The sequence below is a fragment of the Balaenoptera physalus genome, assembly GCF_965194825.1.
Source record: "Balaenoptera physalus genome assembly, chromosome: 10".
NCBI classification, from domain to species: Eukaryota; Metazoa; Chordata; class Mammalia; order Artiodactyla; family Balaenopteridae; genus Balaenoptera; species Balaenoptera physalus.
This window is the reverse complement of record NC_138889.1, coordinates 103,724,638-103,741,503: the sequence shown is the minus strand read 5'-3', so window position 1 is coordinate 103,741,503 and position 16,866 is coordinate 103,724,638. Positions and strand designations below refer to the sequence as shown.

The 16,866-nt window shown below is 49.2% G+C and overlaps 1 protein-coding gene across 2 annotated transcripts in view; it reads right to left on the bottom strand.

The window, feature by feature from the left end:
- CD6 (CD6 molecule) overlaps window positions 1-15,169 on the bottom strand; it is a 47,098-nt gene extending 31,929 nt beyond the window's left edge. For both annotated transcript variants that reach the window (XR_014267813.1, XM_082476102.1), the window contains exon 1: window positions 14,152-15,169. Coding sequence is in view for 1 of the 2 variants with exons in the window: in XM_082476102.1 (XP_082332228.1) it covers window positions 14,152-14,212 (61 nt within the window). In the remaining variant the exon portion in view is untranslated. The remainder of the gene's footprint in view (window positions 1-14,151) is intronic.
- Window positions 15,170-16,866: the final 1,697 nt, after the last annotated feature.

Genomic DNA, 16,866 nt, shown 5'->3' with positions numbered 1-16,866 from the left:
CAAACTGGGGCAAGGAGAGAGCCAGCTGAATGTTTAGTCAATGCCAAAGTATGATGGACCCTTGGGAAGCTTTGCAGAGGTTTGAGGTGGGCATTCTAGCTCTGGCAACCAGCACCCACTGCTTTGGGGTGAGGGTCTGGCTCAGCCAACAGACCTCCCACCTACTCACTCCCCGCCGCATCCCGCCCTTCCAATCCACTCCCCTGGCTGGTGACTCTGCTTCTAAACTCCAGAGTCCCGGGGAGCAGAGAAGTCAAGAAGCCACCTCCATAGGGTTGGGGGCAGTATGGCAGAGTTGGAAGCAGGGGGGCTTTGGAGTCAGACAGATGTGAGTTCGAATCCCATCTCTTCCTCTTAATACCAGGATCTGGATTTCTTTTCTTTTTTAAAAACTTTTTATTGGCATATAGTTGATTTACAATGTTGTGTTAGTTTCAGGTGTACAGCAAAGTGAATCAGTTTTACATATACATATATGCACTCTTTTTCCTAAACTCTAGTATCATCAGTGACCTTTGTCCACGTAAGCAGTGATGTTCATAGCCACCTCCTGGGGCTACTGGGAGATTAAAAGAGAAAATGATCGTCATGGGGCCTGACTCTCAGTAGCTATTTGGCAACATGCTTGCACAATCTTTAATGCAATTCTGAAGCCCCAGATATCCCTGGGTTTTTCATAACTCTGTGGGTGGCCTTCCTGACCTGAAATGATGCCGGCTCGTCCATGGTCTTTATTTATTCTACGTGGTGTGAAAAATCATATATTTTGTTGCAGAAATGTTAAGGTGTTTGGTTACAGGGGCTGCTCAGGCCCCTGCTGAGACGTTACATAACATAAACATGTCACCTCTCTAAAATCCTAACATTCTAGATTCTGATTTGAACCTGGCCCCAGAGATTCCAGAAAGAGACTCAGGGCCTGAAACGGTTTCCTGTCTTTCTCTTGAAGGAGCAGCTGTGTGGATGAGTTCTCAAAATTTAAGGCCAGAAATGATGACCTAACTTCCCCCTTTATCTTCGTCTTTCCTCACCTTCCCCAGTGGAAACCCTCCTCCGAAAAGAATCTTCTTCCATTAACCAATGAGGAAAAGGCACGCAATAGAATAATGGGCAAAAGGCAGGAGGAGGCCCTTCACAGAAGAAGAAACACACAGGACCCTTGAACATATGAAAAGCACCCAGCCACACAGCCGCAGAGGAAAGCAACGTCAGGCCGCAGGGAGAGACTGTTTCACAGGCACTAGATTGTCGACAATTAAGAAGGGTGGTAATATGGAGTGTTGGTGAGGATGGGGATCAGTAGGGACTCTGTACATTGCTGGGGAGGGGGGGGCGGTGGAGCAAAGCTGTCACAACCACTCTAGAAAGCATCTCCATAGTCGTGACCCAGAAATTCCACTCCTGAGTCACGTGCGCGTGCATGCATGCACACACACACACGCACGCACGCGCGCACACACACACACGCACGCACGCACGCACTGCTATGGGCTGAATTGTGTCCCAGCAAAACAGATATGTTGGAGTCCATACCTCCCAGTACCTCAGAATGCAACCTTGTCTGGAGATTGGGTCTTCACAGAGTTAAAATAAGGTCACTAGGGTGGGCCCTAATCCAGTACGACTGGTGTCCTCATAAAAAGGGGAAATTTGGAGGCAGACGTATGCACATGGGAGGGCAGAGATGGGGATTTGTTTCTAGAAGCCAAGAAATGCCGAAGATTGTCAGCAAACCACCAGAAGCTAGGAGAGAGGCGTGGAACAGATTCTCCCTCACAGCCTCAGAAGGAACCCACCCTGCTGACACCTTGATCTTGAATTTTCAGCCTCCAGAATTGTGAGACAATACATTTCTGTTGTTCATGCACCCGTTTGTAGTCCTTTGCAGCCCTAGGAAACTAAGTCACACGCGTACCTGCAACAAAGGTCACCTCTAGGAGGCAAGAGCTGGCAAGAGCCCACAGCTGCTTCTAGGGAGTCTTGGGAGAGAAGAGGAGGGGAACCCGCAGGACGGATGGATGTGCCCTCCTTCACTTCCAGATCGCCAGAGTCAAAAAATCCACAAGTGCTTTGTGGGACTCAGGTTCATGGCTACCTGGACGTGGCTGGAACTGAGCCAGCTCCCACAGATGCAGGTGATGAAAAACGGTCTCTAAAGATCTTCAGGGAGGGCTTTAGAGTCTATCTTCTCTAAAGATCTTCAGGGAGGGCTTTAAAGTCTATCTAGAGAGCGAGAATTGGGGAGCTGACATTCCGGTCATACCCATTTCCCCTCAGAGAGGTTTGGAAACTTGCCCAAAGTCACAGAGAAGGTGGTGCGGCCTGGGGTCCCATGCTGGTCTCCGAGACCCCAGAATCCATGTTCTCACAGCCATTCTGACAAATATTCATCACAACCAACACAGCGCCCTTCAGCACACCCACCTCCGCGCTGATGCGACTAAACGCCCACGACGCTACAGAGACTTACACACTCCCTCCCTCAGGAACGAAAGGCCTCACTGTGTGTGCGTGCTGGGTGAGATCTCTTTTAATGTGGCTGCTATAACATTTTTACAATAAGGATGACTAATGTTTACATCGTGTCTGAATTCTCAGCTGGAACCAGGTGGGAGTGACAAGGAGAGATGGTAGAATTGAGACCAGCCGTTGTTATGACCTTGGGCGAGTCCTTGTCCCCTTTGCCCTCCTCCGACAGCCCCTGATGTGAGGTTGCCAAGAAGACTTTGCTTCCCTCCCTCACAACACAGCCCCCGCTGCCCCCACTGCCTCCCCCCAACTGGTCCTTCCACCAGTTAACGCAGTATATCCCACACCAGACCAATTTAAGATCCAAGATTAAATAGTATTGAATCACACAGTAAGCAGATGACTCCTTTTCCAATTCTTCAGTCCTGGGGATTACAAGTCTTTAACAAAGGGAGAGCTGACTTGGGTTTGGCTGGCAGGCTAGTGAAGGACGCAGTTGTTCTGAGTGTCTTATCTGTTTATACAGATATATTCAATTTATTGAAGCAACATTGGTCTGAGATATATGAAACCTGGAAGATGTCTAGGTTTAAATAAACTTACTTAGGCTTACATACGAAGTTGATTATAAAAAACATTTGTTAAATAATTGTACACACATAAGGGCAAATCAAATCACATCCTTTTATACTTAAAACTCTCTGATGATTTCCCATTTCCTTTGGATTAATTCCAAGCCTGTACGTGATCTGTTTTTCCTGACATGTATCAACCTCTCCATCTCCATCTCCTCCCCTCTCCCCTTCCCTCTGTAATCTCCTCCAGCATGTGAACCGCACTCCTGCTTCAGGGCCTTTGCACCTGCCATGCCCTCTGCCTGGAATGTCCTGCTCCCTGATCTTGGCACGCCCAGCTCATCCCATCAATCAGATCTCTGCTCACATGTCGTCTGAGGCCTTACCTGGACCCCCATTCCAATCTCTCTGCCTTCCTTCCTTTGCTCTATTTCCTTTGTTGCACATATTCCTCTCTGAAATGATACTATTTTTTTTTTTGGTAGTCATTTTTTAAAATTAATTTTTATTGGAGTATAGTTGCTTTACAATGTTGTGTTAGTTCCTACTGTATGGCAAAATGAATCAGCTATGCATATACATATTTCCCCCCTTTTTTGGATTTCCTTCCCATTTAGGTCACCAGAGTGCGTCAAGTAGAGTTCCCTGTGCTATACAGTAGGTTCTCATTAGTTACCTATTTTATACATAGTATCAATAGTGTATAGGTGTCAATCCCAATCTCCCAATTCCTCCCATTCCTCCCCGCTTTCCCCCTTGGTATACATACATTTGTTTTCTACGTCTGTGTCTCTATTTCTGCTTGGAAACGATAGTATTTTTTAAACGTTTATTCATTTGTCTGTTTTCTCCACTAGAATATGAGCTCCTTGAAGTCTGGGACTTTGTCTCACATCCTCAGTGGCTAAAAACAGTGCCCAACACGTAATAGGAGCTCCACGAATGAATGGCAGGAAGCTGTGAAGGCGGAGGGAGGACGGGCCGGGGAGCAGGAAGGAGCCCCGCCAGGCTCCACAAGGAGGCAAGGCAAGATGGCGGCCGTCGGAGGCTCAGCCTGAGAGCTCACACTTGGCCCCATCAGCACCAGCCTTCAAGACACTGAGCCAGCTGGTTCGCACTCACTGAGCCAGCAGAGAAAGCTGAGTCGGCCACTGTATCTGTAAGAGAATGATGGCGTTCCAACATCACCATCAAGAAACTACCATGATGGGCTTCCCTGGTGGCGCAGTGGTTGAGAGTCTGCCTGCCGATGCAGGGGACACGGGTTCGAGCCCTGGTCTGGGAAGATCCCACATGCCGCGGAGCAGCTGGGCCCGTGAGCCCCAACTACTGAGCCTGCGCGTCTGGAGCCTGTGCTCCGCAACAAGAGAGGCCACGATAGTGAGAGGCCCGCGCACCGCGATGAAGAGTGGCCCCCCGCTCGCCGCAACTAGAGAAAGCCCTCGCACAGAAACGAAGACCCAACACAGCCAAAAATAAATAAATAAACAAAAAAACCCAAAACAAACGAAAAAAGAAACTATCATGATAATAACTGATTCAGGCCAGAATCAGCCCTAATATTACGAGTGGGTAAAGGTTTGAAGGGAACCAAAAAATTTGCGAATTCTCAAAGAATCTGCCCACAAGAGACATATTTATTACAAAGGAGAAGAGTGACTTTACCTGGCAGACATCACCTTAGCCAAGCAACCAGAGTTAGACCATGGGTAATGGGACAAGCTGATACCATGTCTGAGAAGGACACAGCTTCACTTCTCTGAAACTCCTGCCAGAAAAGACACAACTAATCACGAGGAATCATCAGACAAGCCCCGCTGAGGAACGTTTTACAGAATAACTGGCCTGTACTCTTCAAAATGATCAATATCTTGAAAGAAAAACATCTGAGTAATTGTTCTAGATTAAAGGAAAATAAGGAGAATGAAATGCAACACATTCAATGGAATTTTCTTTTGCCTCTAAGGCAAATTGTTTTGGAGCAATTGGCAAAATCTGAAAAAGTTCTACAGATTATTTTTGTAGCAATGTTAATCACCTGATTTTGATATGTGGACGGTGGTTACATAAGCGAGTGACCTTTTTTTTTTTTTAAAACATGTTGAAGTATTTAGGAGAAAGGGAAGTTACGTCTACAACCTACTCTCAAATGGTTCAAGAAAAATGTAATGGACAGAAAAATAGAGACAATGATAAAAATATTACTAGTCCGGAATCTGAGTAACGAGCATATGGAAAATCTTTGTATATTTTTGCAACTTCTCAGTAAGTCTAAAATTGTGCTGAAATAAAATTTTTTTTAATAAAACTAAACAAAACAGTTGGGGAGCCGTTGAGATGGTGGAGGCAAAGTGGCTGCAGGAAGCCAGCTCCTCGCCTCACAAAGCTGACATCTCAGAGCCCAGGGTCAGCTGTGTTCACCTCAGACCCACGTCGGACCGCAGCCCTCCCCTGCCGTCTCCACATCGAGGTCGGGGGAGCTGAGGACGCATCTGTGGGCACAGGCCAGCGCCACACCCTCTGGGTAATGTGGGGAAGGGGCCCCAGGCAGAGCCTGCAGACCCTTCTCACCCTTGCTCCTGACCTTGGGTGCCTCACTCCCCATTTTGCACCTCAGTTTCTTCCTCTGACAAATGGGTAGATGTCAATGACTGGCAGCCCTCTGGGGATGGAGTCTTTCAGCTCAGATACTGCCGCGGTATTTCTAGAACCCCATCTGGAGAGTGCAGCACATCTCTCCAAGGAGCTTGATTCATTTGGCAAGTGTGTTTACTTAGTTTAGCTGAAGGAAAGAGAGGAAGGTGGTCTCGCTGAGCAGAATGGCGAGTAGACATCCTCCCTGTCTGGGACATGCTTCTCCACCTCTGCCCCCGCCCCAGCCCAGCTCCCAGGCACCCCTTCTGGAAGAGATGAACATCCTAGCAAAAATTTTATTGAAGTGTAGAGAAAATCTTTCCCCAAGCCCCATTTAGGAAGAGACAGCTGGCGGGGATGGGTTGGTCGGTGCCCAGAAAGTGACTCTGGTCCCACTTCTGTCGGCAACTCGCTGTGTGGCTCCAGCTTTCCAAGCATCACTTTGTGCTTCTGCAAGATGGACAGAGCCATGCTTGGCTTTGCACACGGCTGACGACACAGTGATTTCACCTCTGTGTTCTCCCTGGCTCAGGGCTCAGTAGGTGACTTCCAAACTGGAAGTGGGGCACACAGATGGGATCACCAGGATGCCTTGAGAAACTCTCAGCTCTGAGAAGCCCCCTCACTCACACAACCTGTGTCCCCGCACAGCCCCGGCCCCCAGCCCCGGGGGCAGACTCCCTGGGCTAATCTGGCCCTACCCGGAAAGCCCAGCCCAGCTCAGGGTCATGATGGAGTGGTCGGGGGTGTCCTGGAAACTTACAGGCTGGAACTTCTAATGTGCCCTGCCATCTCCTAACACTCAGTGGAGATCCGGGGGCAACCCCCTTGCAGGGGAAAGGAAGGGGGTCACTTTCCCATTATGGTACCCTGATCCAGCATCTCCCAAGGGCTCTGCAGCCTCCTTCTCAGCCCCTCAGCCCTGCCTCCCTGCCCAGCCTCTTGGAGGCTGTCTCAGCTGCCACTTTCAGGCAGAGGCAGCTGCGCCACAGGAGTCTACAAAATGGTGGGCGGAAACCCGGGGTTCCCTCCGCTCTCTCCACGAGCTCTTGCCCTGGCCCCAGCCCCAACAGTAGCTGTGGCCATGGGGCTCTTTGGTGCCCAAGAAGCCCCATGTTTCCCCAAGTACTTCACAGCCATTGTCTCTTGGAGCCTCATCCCAGCCCTGGGCTCTGGAGGTTGCCACTGACCCCACTTTATGGCTGGGGAAACTGAGGCTGAGTGGAAGCTTGGCCAGGAAGTGGCTTCTGACACACAAGTTCCTTCAAGGATTTTTTCACCCAAGTTCCATGACAGCCCAGCTGTTGGTAGCTGTGGTGAAAACTCCCCAGAGAATGGGGGACCTTTTCTATAAAAATCTTGAGGTGGCTGGAGTCCCAAACCCCGCCCATCTTCCAGGACTGGGAAACATCGTGGATTTGGAGTTATAAAGTCAAGTTAAAGATCTGGCGCCTATTAGTTAGCTGTGAGTCTTGTTAAAAACAAGACAACAGGCCCCAAGTGGAGTTGTTTATGCTAAAGCCCCACATCACCAAGCCGAGACTTAATTATGGTTTCAGCTCTCCCAGAAATGGAATCTTAAACCAGTCAATCAGGAATCACCTGACCAGCACTAGTTAGGTCATCTGCCTGCTAGACCCCGCCATCCCCTAAAAGAAAGTAACTTTGAGATAACCAACAAGGACAGCACAGGGAACTATACTCAATATTTTGTAATAACCTATAAGGGAAAAGAATCTGAAAAAAAATAGATATATATGTATGTATAACTAAATCACTCTGCTGTACACCTGAAACTAATACAAGATTGTAAATCAGCTATACTTCAATTTAAAAAAATAAAATTAAAAAAAAGTTTAAACGACAAAAGAAAAAGTAACTTTGCAATAACCAATCTGCTTTTTTGCCTAGTATAACTTTCTTGTTCCTACTCCCTTCTGCCTATAAAAGTCCCCTTTTATACCTGTCCTTTCTATCTGCTAGATCGTATGCCGCCGATTCGAATCGATTTTTGCTCAGTTTAAAAATTTTAATATGCCTCAGTTTATCTTTTAACAGTCTATTAACTGTGCCATCCAGGAAAAGTCACTTCACCTCTCTGAGCCTCAGTTGCTTAATCAGTAAAATGGGGGCAATAGCTCATACTTCACAGGACTGTGATGAGGAGAAGACAGGTACATGAATTTACACCTGTTGGCCTGGCGAATGTAAATGTAAATGTACGGTTTGTGTGGGCCTTCTCTGTGCCGGTCTCTGTGCCTGGCATGCTCACTGCATCCTCATGACACAACAGTCTGGATGAGTCAGCAGAAAAAGAGCCTGGAGCCCAGCTCCTCTGGGAATTGGGGCCCTACCTACCCAATAGGCCTTAGACCATGCTCTCCAGATTCTGCTCAAATGGGCCCTTTTGCCTGAAATGCCTCTTTTTTCCCCTTTAACTTTTTATTTTGAAATGATAGACTCACAAGAAGTTGTCAAAATAGCACAGAGAAGTCCCATGCACTCATCTTCCAGCTCTCCCTGACGGTGACCTATTCTGTAACTAGAGTAAATTACCAAAACCAGGAAGTTGATACTGGCACAACACGACTATCTCACCAGCCTTTGCGTGCACACATTTAAAAAAATGCCTTCGTGCCTAGGATGTTTTTGTCATCTTTCTTTTGTATGCAAAAGCCTTCTTGTCCCCCGTGTCCAGCCCCTCTGGGACAGTGATGTCCCCCTCTCCGGGAAGCTCAAGCTCTCCCTGTTCTGACTCCTGGCTCCCAGAAATAGCGCAGCCCAGTGATAGAGAACATGGGTTTGGGAGATCTACAGACATGGATTTAATCTCAGCATCAGCCACCAGCCCGGGGCAAAATACAGAACTTTCTGAGCCTCCATTTCCCCACCTATAAAATGGGGACGAGTGCCCCAGTGCCAATGTAGCACAGGATAAGCATGGCTGGCGCTTGGAGAATGTAAGTCCCCTGCAGTGGATGGTGGTTATGGCTGTCACCGGATTGCACCTGTGGTCACATCTATCCCAGAATGACCCTTGTATGTTTTGCCACCTTCCTCAACATTTAACATGTTCAAGGTCAAACCTTCATATCTCAGTGCCAGCCCAGGGCCTGGCACATAGCAGGTGTTAAATAAATTGTGGGTAGATGGAGCCCCCTGCCAGGCAAGCTTTCCTTTGGCTCACTGTGTCTCTTTAGCTTCACTTCATTCATTCCTGGCCTGGGTGGGCAGGGTAAGTGTACAGCAAACCCATGAAGGCTGGGCTTTGCTGAAAGAGGCAGCCCATTTGCTCCCATCCAATCCTGAGAAGTCTTCCAGCGGGTTCCATGACCCCAGAGGCCCCTCGGGGCTGTCCCTGGATGCAATGTTGAGGCTGCAAACCCGGGAGGGTACAACACCTTGGGGAGATGCCTCATCCTCAGAGGGAACCCCGGGGGCAGCCAGCCAGGAGACAGGCCGGGCCACTTTTTCCCGTCAGGACACCTCAGCTCAAGTGTTGGCACATCTTAGCTCCAGACTTTGGACAGGCCTCAGCCTTGCTATACCCCGGTTTCCTCACCTAACACCATGGGGTTGTCACGTGAGTAAATGAGTTTATTGTGCAAATGGCATCATGTTAACCGCTAAATCCTGTATTTACATGTAAGAGATCTTTGTCCTGGGTGTGTAACATTTATAAGCTCACATTTAGGTGGTCACTGACAGGATATTAAATACCACATGTCTGGCCAGAAATGAATAACATTGTTTCCACGATGTTTATTTTCACCATTGTTACCATTAGGTGATGTACAATGGCTTTATCTTGAAGGCAGCAATATAAAGTTTTTTCTAAAAATAAACGTCTTTATACTTTAAAACATCCATTAAGGGTATTAAGCAAATTGTCAGGAAGGATGGCAGCTTTAGTAGTCACCAGGAAGGGAAGGAATGAGGGCCTGGAAATGCTGCTCTGACGCCCCTCGCCCTGACCTGGCCGATGGGAGGCCAGGGCTGAGGGTGGGATGGGTGGTCTGGAAGACACTGAGACTGGGGCAGGCAAGCGACCCGGGCATTCCAGCCCCACCAGCGTCTGTTCAGTGCAGGGCTGAGCATCTGGCATGGGATTTAGTTGTGGTCCAGGCAGGGGGAGGGTGGGCCGCATGCCAGGGGGGTCTTCTCCTCCAGGGCCCTGTCCCAGAGCCTCAGCTGGAGCCACCTGCTTACTCCTCCCTGTCCCAGGGGGACAGCTGATGCTTCAGCCTCAGAATCCGACAGCTGGGGGCCCAAATTTAATTTTCGAGCATTCCTGTGAGAAGTGAGGCTGGCTCGGAGCAGGCCTCAGTAAATGCGAACTGAACGAAGGAGGCTGTGGGCAGCGTTTCTCACTCATTCTAGATCTCTCTGGAATCATCTATGTTTGGCTAAATATGCCAGACCCAACGCCCTAGGAGCTGCCTTGTTCCACATTACCACCATGGTCACGACCATGCTAACTCTCCCCACCAGTCATATGACCAGAGAGCCAGACTAAGCTAGGAGAAATATGCAGATGTCTGTCATGTGTTATTTATAGATCTATGACTTGGAGTCTTGCCAGGCAGGAAGAACATGGGGGGAAAAAATAGAATAGTAAACATTTGTTTAATTTAATCCAATCGAGTGGTCAAACTCCCTGGGCTGGGGGGAGACAGAGAGAATTAGGTTTTTGAAACCTGGATCGTGGGTCGAGCAACCAGCCCAATCAAAGGCCATGGGCTATCCATCAGCAGCACAAGAGAATCATATCTTATATTTTGGCAAAACAACAAAAAAGCTGTCCTCATCTCAGTCCACTGAGATGGAAACTCCAACCTGCTCGGGATAAGCCAAGTTACGTGCAATGGTACGATTCTTTTCTCCTTGGTAAGTGATTTTTCAGCCCAGGAAGATTAGAATTTAAAAAATAGAGGTGTGAAATAAACAAAAACCCGTAGTATCTGTACCTTTCTGTTAAGTTTAAGTTGGGTCAAGTTCTGTATGTTGGTGTATAAAATCCTGTGTTTTAATGTTTAAGAACTTTTGGCTGTAGAGTTACTCATGTTTGTGACTGAGTAACTGACTTCAGTTGAAATCTGTAAACTTGATTAGACTACTTAAGAGAACTTAATATTCACTTTCTTAATAAGTTAGTTTTTTAGATCTATAAGCATTCTTTTAAATCCTTGGGAAGGTTGTGTTTCTTAGAGGTATTTGAAGCATTTATAAGAAAATCAAATTCATTAAATTTATAAATGTAGTGTAGAGTATCTAAGGTGGTGCTAGCCAGTATAAATGTAAGGTGAGCTCCATATGTCATTTTAAATTTTCTAGGAGGCACATTTTTAAGAAGGAAAAAGGAATAGGTAAACTTAATTGTAACAGTAAAACTTATTTAACCCAACATATCCAAAATATTATCATTTCAATGTAATCATATAAAAGTTATTAACGAGATATTTTACAATTCTTTTTTCGAACACATCTTTAAACTCTGCTGTGTATTTTATATTCCTAACACATCTCCGTTCAGACAACCACATTCCAAATGGAACATTCTAATAGCAGCTAGATTAGACATCACAGATCTAAGGGAATTCAATCAGCTACATTTGTCAGTAGTATTTATTATTTAAGGAGGTTTACTCTGTTCAACCTGACTTGCTGAAATATTAAGCAAAGACCCCTTGAGAGCCATTGTTAAAAACTACTGGACTTGCAAAAAAAATGAGATCTGTGTATTGAACTTACAAGGTAAGGAAAAATAGATTTTTTAAAATGTGTTAATTTAAGAAACTATTTTTTTAAAGTAAAACCACAAATAGCCTTTTCAAGTGCACAACAGCAGCCCTTGAGGACCTTGCCAACCACGGTCCGGATGGAATTCGAGTCACCGACCTCGGCTCGGCCCTGGTGGGAATGGCCGGGTTTTTTGTTCCTGCATCTGATGCAGAGTGTCAGATCTGACCAAGCTCTTAAGGATCATCTGCCCAAAGAGCCCCATTCCACCCAAACTGAGGTCCAGAGCCGAGAAGCACCATCACAAGGTGAATTAAAGGCAGGGTGGCAGCAATCGGCTGGTCTCCTGACTCCCCTTCCCCCCAACCTCCCCGGTCAGGGGCTTCTAGTTCATTCTCTCCACCTCTCCATCCCCACTTGGCTGATCTGGAAACTGAGGCAGAACTGGAGGATAAGTGGACAAACAGGTCCTGGACCCAGGCCTCCAGGGAGCACCAGCAGAGAATTGGGAAGCATGGCTCTCTAGGCCCTGGTCCCTGCCCTGGTCATTCATCAGCACAAACCAAGGCCTGCCGAGAGGCCGGCCCAGAATCCAGGCCAGCCTGGCCAGAGAAACAGCTGTGTGAGGCCCAGGATGGAGCCTGGAGGTGGGACTGCAAAGGGAAGTAGGAAAGGGGAGGCCGGCTCCACCAGGACCCAGGAGGGCCAGACTCCCCGTGCCTGTGGTCTGAGGGCACAGCCTGGTGACCCACCCAGGCCACATGCAGCCCTCGGGGTGGTGCCCTGGAACTCCCTTATGGACCTCATTCTCCCAGCTCCCTTTCCTTCCTCCCTCTTCCCCGTTGTTTTTCTTTCTTTCCTTTTCTTTTCTCAAGTTCCCTTCTGCCCAGAGTGCCCCTCCTGCCAGGCCATATTTCCCAGCACTAGGACCTATACCACTGTGCACCCTTAGCAGGGTTGAAGGGAGCGGCACTTAATGCCATTAAATCGCATAGCGAGGAAACTATTCCCGCCCAAAGGACTTTCAGACCCCCTGAAAAGTCAAGAAGAAAATAACAATTTGGAGGCAGGATGTCTTTATCACGCCCTCATCTTCCCTTTAACAAAGAGGGCTGGCAAAGGCTTCAGGCTCAAGGGCCGTTACGTTCTTTTAACTTTTTACTAACACATCAGAGGAATTGGTTTTCACCGCCATTTATTTTTATGCTTCACTTTACCTCTTATTTGTGGCAAATGATGTCAGTTTTCCATTTGTAATTGTCACGTAAAGTTTCCTTTCAAAACTGAACTTGTATTAGTAACAAGTGAGTCAACTGACTATAAGTACAGTTTGGAAAACACGAAGTAAGTAAATAACTATCCTGAGAGTGGAGTGGGCCGGGCAGAGACAAGGTGATGTTAAGGAACTGGGCCCCAAGGGACCCTCCGCTTCACCTTCCTGGGCTCCGCCCAGCCCAGGTTCCCACCTCCCTTCAGGCACTGTTCAAGGCCAGATCCCGGGGCCCAGGGCCCGGTCCGCAGACCTTTCAGACCCAGACCTTAATTCTGAGCCGAGGCCGGCGGCTCGTGGAGAACAGAGGATGGAGATGCAGAGCAAGGGCCCCACTCTCGGACCATGTGTCTGTTCAGCTCGAGGGCAGAAAGTGGCCGAGCTCCAGGGGCTCCTGGCAGAGTGAGACAGGCAAAGCCTCTCTTCCTGGGCCCAGATGGGGCCGAAGGAGCACCTATTCCTGATCCCAGAGCTAAACGGCTTTCCTTGAACCACTGTGAGGTCAGGAGGCTGGGAGCACGTGCCTCTAGATAGACAGAGGCAGGGAGAAGAGCCCCCCATGGCTCCCCGAATGCTCCAGCCTTCCTGATGGGCCTTCCTGGGTCTCCCTAACACCACACTGAAAGCACTTAGCATCTCTACTGCCAAGTGGACCCAGACACCCAGGCCCAGAATTCTGTTTCCATACCCATCTCCTTATCCCCCAGTGTGAGGGCCCAGAGCAGCAGGGTCTCCTGCCCAGCTCCTGCCACCTTGGACCCTGCACCCCACAGGGGCCAACAAGCATCCGATGAGCACAGCCCAGTGCCCGAAACTTCCTGCCACCCGATGCCTGGCCCAGGTTGCGAGGGTGTTTTGGCACCCAGGCGGAGCTCAGGATCAGGGAGGATGTGAGCCTCGAGAGCCTTTCTGTTCATTTGTGCCCTAAACTACCCCCAGGGGAGCAACCAGAGGCCAGCTGTCCCCAGCTCTGCTTAGCTTCCCGAATTCTGCTTCAGGACGGCTCTGCTGCGAGCGGTACAAGCTTGGTGAACCCAGGCCCTCAGCTTTGGGGTGGCAAATACGATCATCAGTGGTCCTAGTTCTCTGGAAGGCAAACGGTTCCTTCCTGAGAGTTGGCAAGAAATAAGGATGCAGGGGTTCCTGAGCTTGTGGGTGGGAGGTGTCTCCCTCCTCCGAGCCTGGGGCCCCGTTGATGAGACACCCCACATGCTACCCGCATTATCTGACCCTCAGGGGTCCTCTTAGCACTGCCCAGGCACAGCCTCAGCCCCTCACGGGGGTCCCTGTACCCTCTCTGCGCCCCTAATGCTGTTGACCCAGCTGGGACCATCCTGGTTCCAGAGTATAGTCTTGGCTAAAAGGCTCCAGACAGGTGAGCGTGAGAAAACAAGCAGAAAAGGGGCCAGGAGGGCAGTTCCCAGGCTCTCCTGCAGGAGCTGCAGGAGGTGGGGAGAGGGCTACCTGAGAGAGCTGCCGTCAGCAATCCAGCAACCACGAAGAAGAGCATTACGTCTGGTGTCATCTCCGACCGCTATGCATGCCCGCCAGTGGGAAGCACCATCCTAGGGCCAGAAGGTGGGCAGGCTACCGAGTGCCCCTCGCAGCTGCTCTGCCCTTAGCTGCTCCCGTTTGTGTATCTCTCTGTGCAGGAGACAGCACCCCTTTGCACGCATGCGGCCAAACCCAGCCTGTGAGTGTCTCTCACGCCTCTGTGCTCTACTTGTGGTTTCGGTCTCCAGGAAGCAAGGCTGGTAATATAGGCGAGGAGAGCCCAGCTGCCTCGACTGTGAGCCCCCCAAGCCTGGCTGAACCCCAAGAGTCTCAGAGTGAGACACACACACACACACACACACACACACACACACACACACGGGCCTCAAGGGTCTCCTAAGGAAGAGGGAAGCAGAGGGGGCATGCCTCATTTCTGGAGACCTGGTACATAGTAAGTAGACCGCTCCATCAGTACATATTAGAAGAGTGAATGAGTGACCCATTTCTGTCCTAGTCCGTGGGATCTGGCTCTCATGGGATTGAATCCCAAGCTTTACCTTGTTCTCAGGTGCAAAGATGGCTGGGAAGAAGGAGGGCGTGGCCTTGCACTTTCAAGAGGGAGCACCTCCACCTCCCCTCAGAGAATGGTACATCAGGAGGGGTCTGAGAGATGGTTTTCCCCACCTCCTCTGCAGGCTGGAAGCAGCCCCGGCGATGGCGCAGTAGGCTCCAGTCCCCGCTCCGCTGGGTCCTGGGTTGGGGGTTCATTGCTCTGTGGAAGCAGGCACGGGAGCCGGGCCCAGGAGGATAAGCAGGATTTCAACAGGCGGTGACGGGCAGACGCCGCTGGGCCAGAAGTAGCAGCAGGAGCAAAGGGGCGGGGGCTTTGCAGGGGCAGAGGCAGGCCGCCCAGGGCTGTTGGGGAAACGCTGGGCTGTCCAGTTGGGCTGCAGTGGACACTGGGAAAGAGGCAGGGACCAAGTGTGTTTGATTCACCACTGCGCTCCCTGTGGGGCCTACAGTTGATGCCGAACAAATGCTGTCGAGTGAACGAAGGAACAGATCACTTAATTTGGTCATCCAAACAGAACCCTTGAAGAAGTTGAGTCCAGAGGAGGCTGGTTCTGTCCTGACCCTTCCCCATCATGACCCCATCTCAGATTCACCCGGCCTGGCTTGACCCTTCCCTCATCCTTGCTTGTCTTCATCTCCCCGCCCCGTGGAATGGAGAGGGGGTATCTGAAGTTACAGGTTTTGGAGCCACAGGGAACTGGCCCCCCCCCCCGCCCCTCCCTGCGGGGTGGATGGAGTTCTGGCACCAGCTGAGGCTGCCCTCTTGTGGAAGGTTCTGGTAGCACAGGCAGCAGATGGATACCTCCCGCTTCCATTCTCAACTCCATTCAACCGACCCTTGGAGAGACCTCTTCAGGAGGAAGAGAGGAAACCACAGCCCCGCCCTCAAAGAGCAGGTAGTTCACAAACACAGGTGACCAACTGCAGGCCAGGGTAGGATGGACACAGTGGGTGGTCTCCTGCTGATAAGCAGCATCCTGAGAGACACATGTTTGATTGCGCAGGAAAGACGGCTAGACTTCCGTTTCTGGCAATACAGGAGATAGCAAGTGCTGGAAAGTTCTCCTGAAACAAACCACTAAAAAAAAAAAAAAGAAAAAAGAAAAATAAAGAGCTGGATAAAAATATTTTAAAGCATCTTTAGAAATGCCTAGCAGAGGTGGCAAGAAATTAAGGATAATTATCAGAGGCCAGAAACAACAAAAAGCAAACATCCAAAGAGATCACTGAGGGCAGAAGCAGAGGTTGCTGTGTGGTACCTGCTGATCCCAGGTGGCCAAGAACTTTGGTTTAATGGGTCAAAACCTAGAGCATGAGCAAAGTGAAAAACAGAATCAGTAGCTCCCACTTAAAGCAAAATGATGAACAACAACAACACCCACAGTGGATGACCTAGGAGAGGAAAACCTCTAGAAGGGAGCTGATGCAGAACTTGCTAAGCTCAGCCTTGACACTGAGTGAAAGAAAAAGGAACGTCACCCCTGAATTCTCCTAACCACCAGCCTGACCCCAAATGGGCCTGGAGGTGGAATTCACAGCACGTGTGTGGCAACAACACAACAAACAAACAAACAAAAAACAAAAACAACGGGAGAATTTAAAGAGAGTAGCTAGTTGTTCCCTAGGTACTCGGCGGAATCAAATAGGAAAATCCTCTCTGGAGTAACTCACCTTAAACTTAGGCCTCAAAGAATCCCCACAGAAAAGTTTCACAGGAACATGAGTTCATATGCCAAAAAAAAAAAAAAATCATAAAATGCAAGACACAAGCGTATGAGTCAGGGTCCTCTACAGAAATAGAACTAGTAGGATATATATATATATGATTTATTATAAGAAGTGGCTCACGTGATTATGGAGGCTAAGAAGTCCCAAGGTCTCAGTTGGCAAGCTGGAGACTCAGGAATGCTGGTGATGTATTTCTAGTCTAAGTCTAAAGACCTAAGAACCAACAGAGCTGATGGTGTAAGTTACAGTCTGAGCCCATGTCCAAAGGCAGGATAAGATCAGTATGCCAGCTCAAAGACAGGCAGAGAGAGACAACTCTCTTCTACTCAGTCCTTTTGTTCCATTCAGACCTTCAATGGACTGAATGAGGCCCACGCACATTGG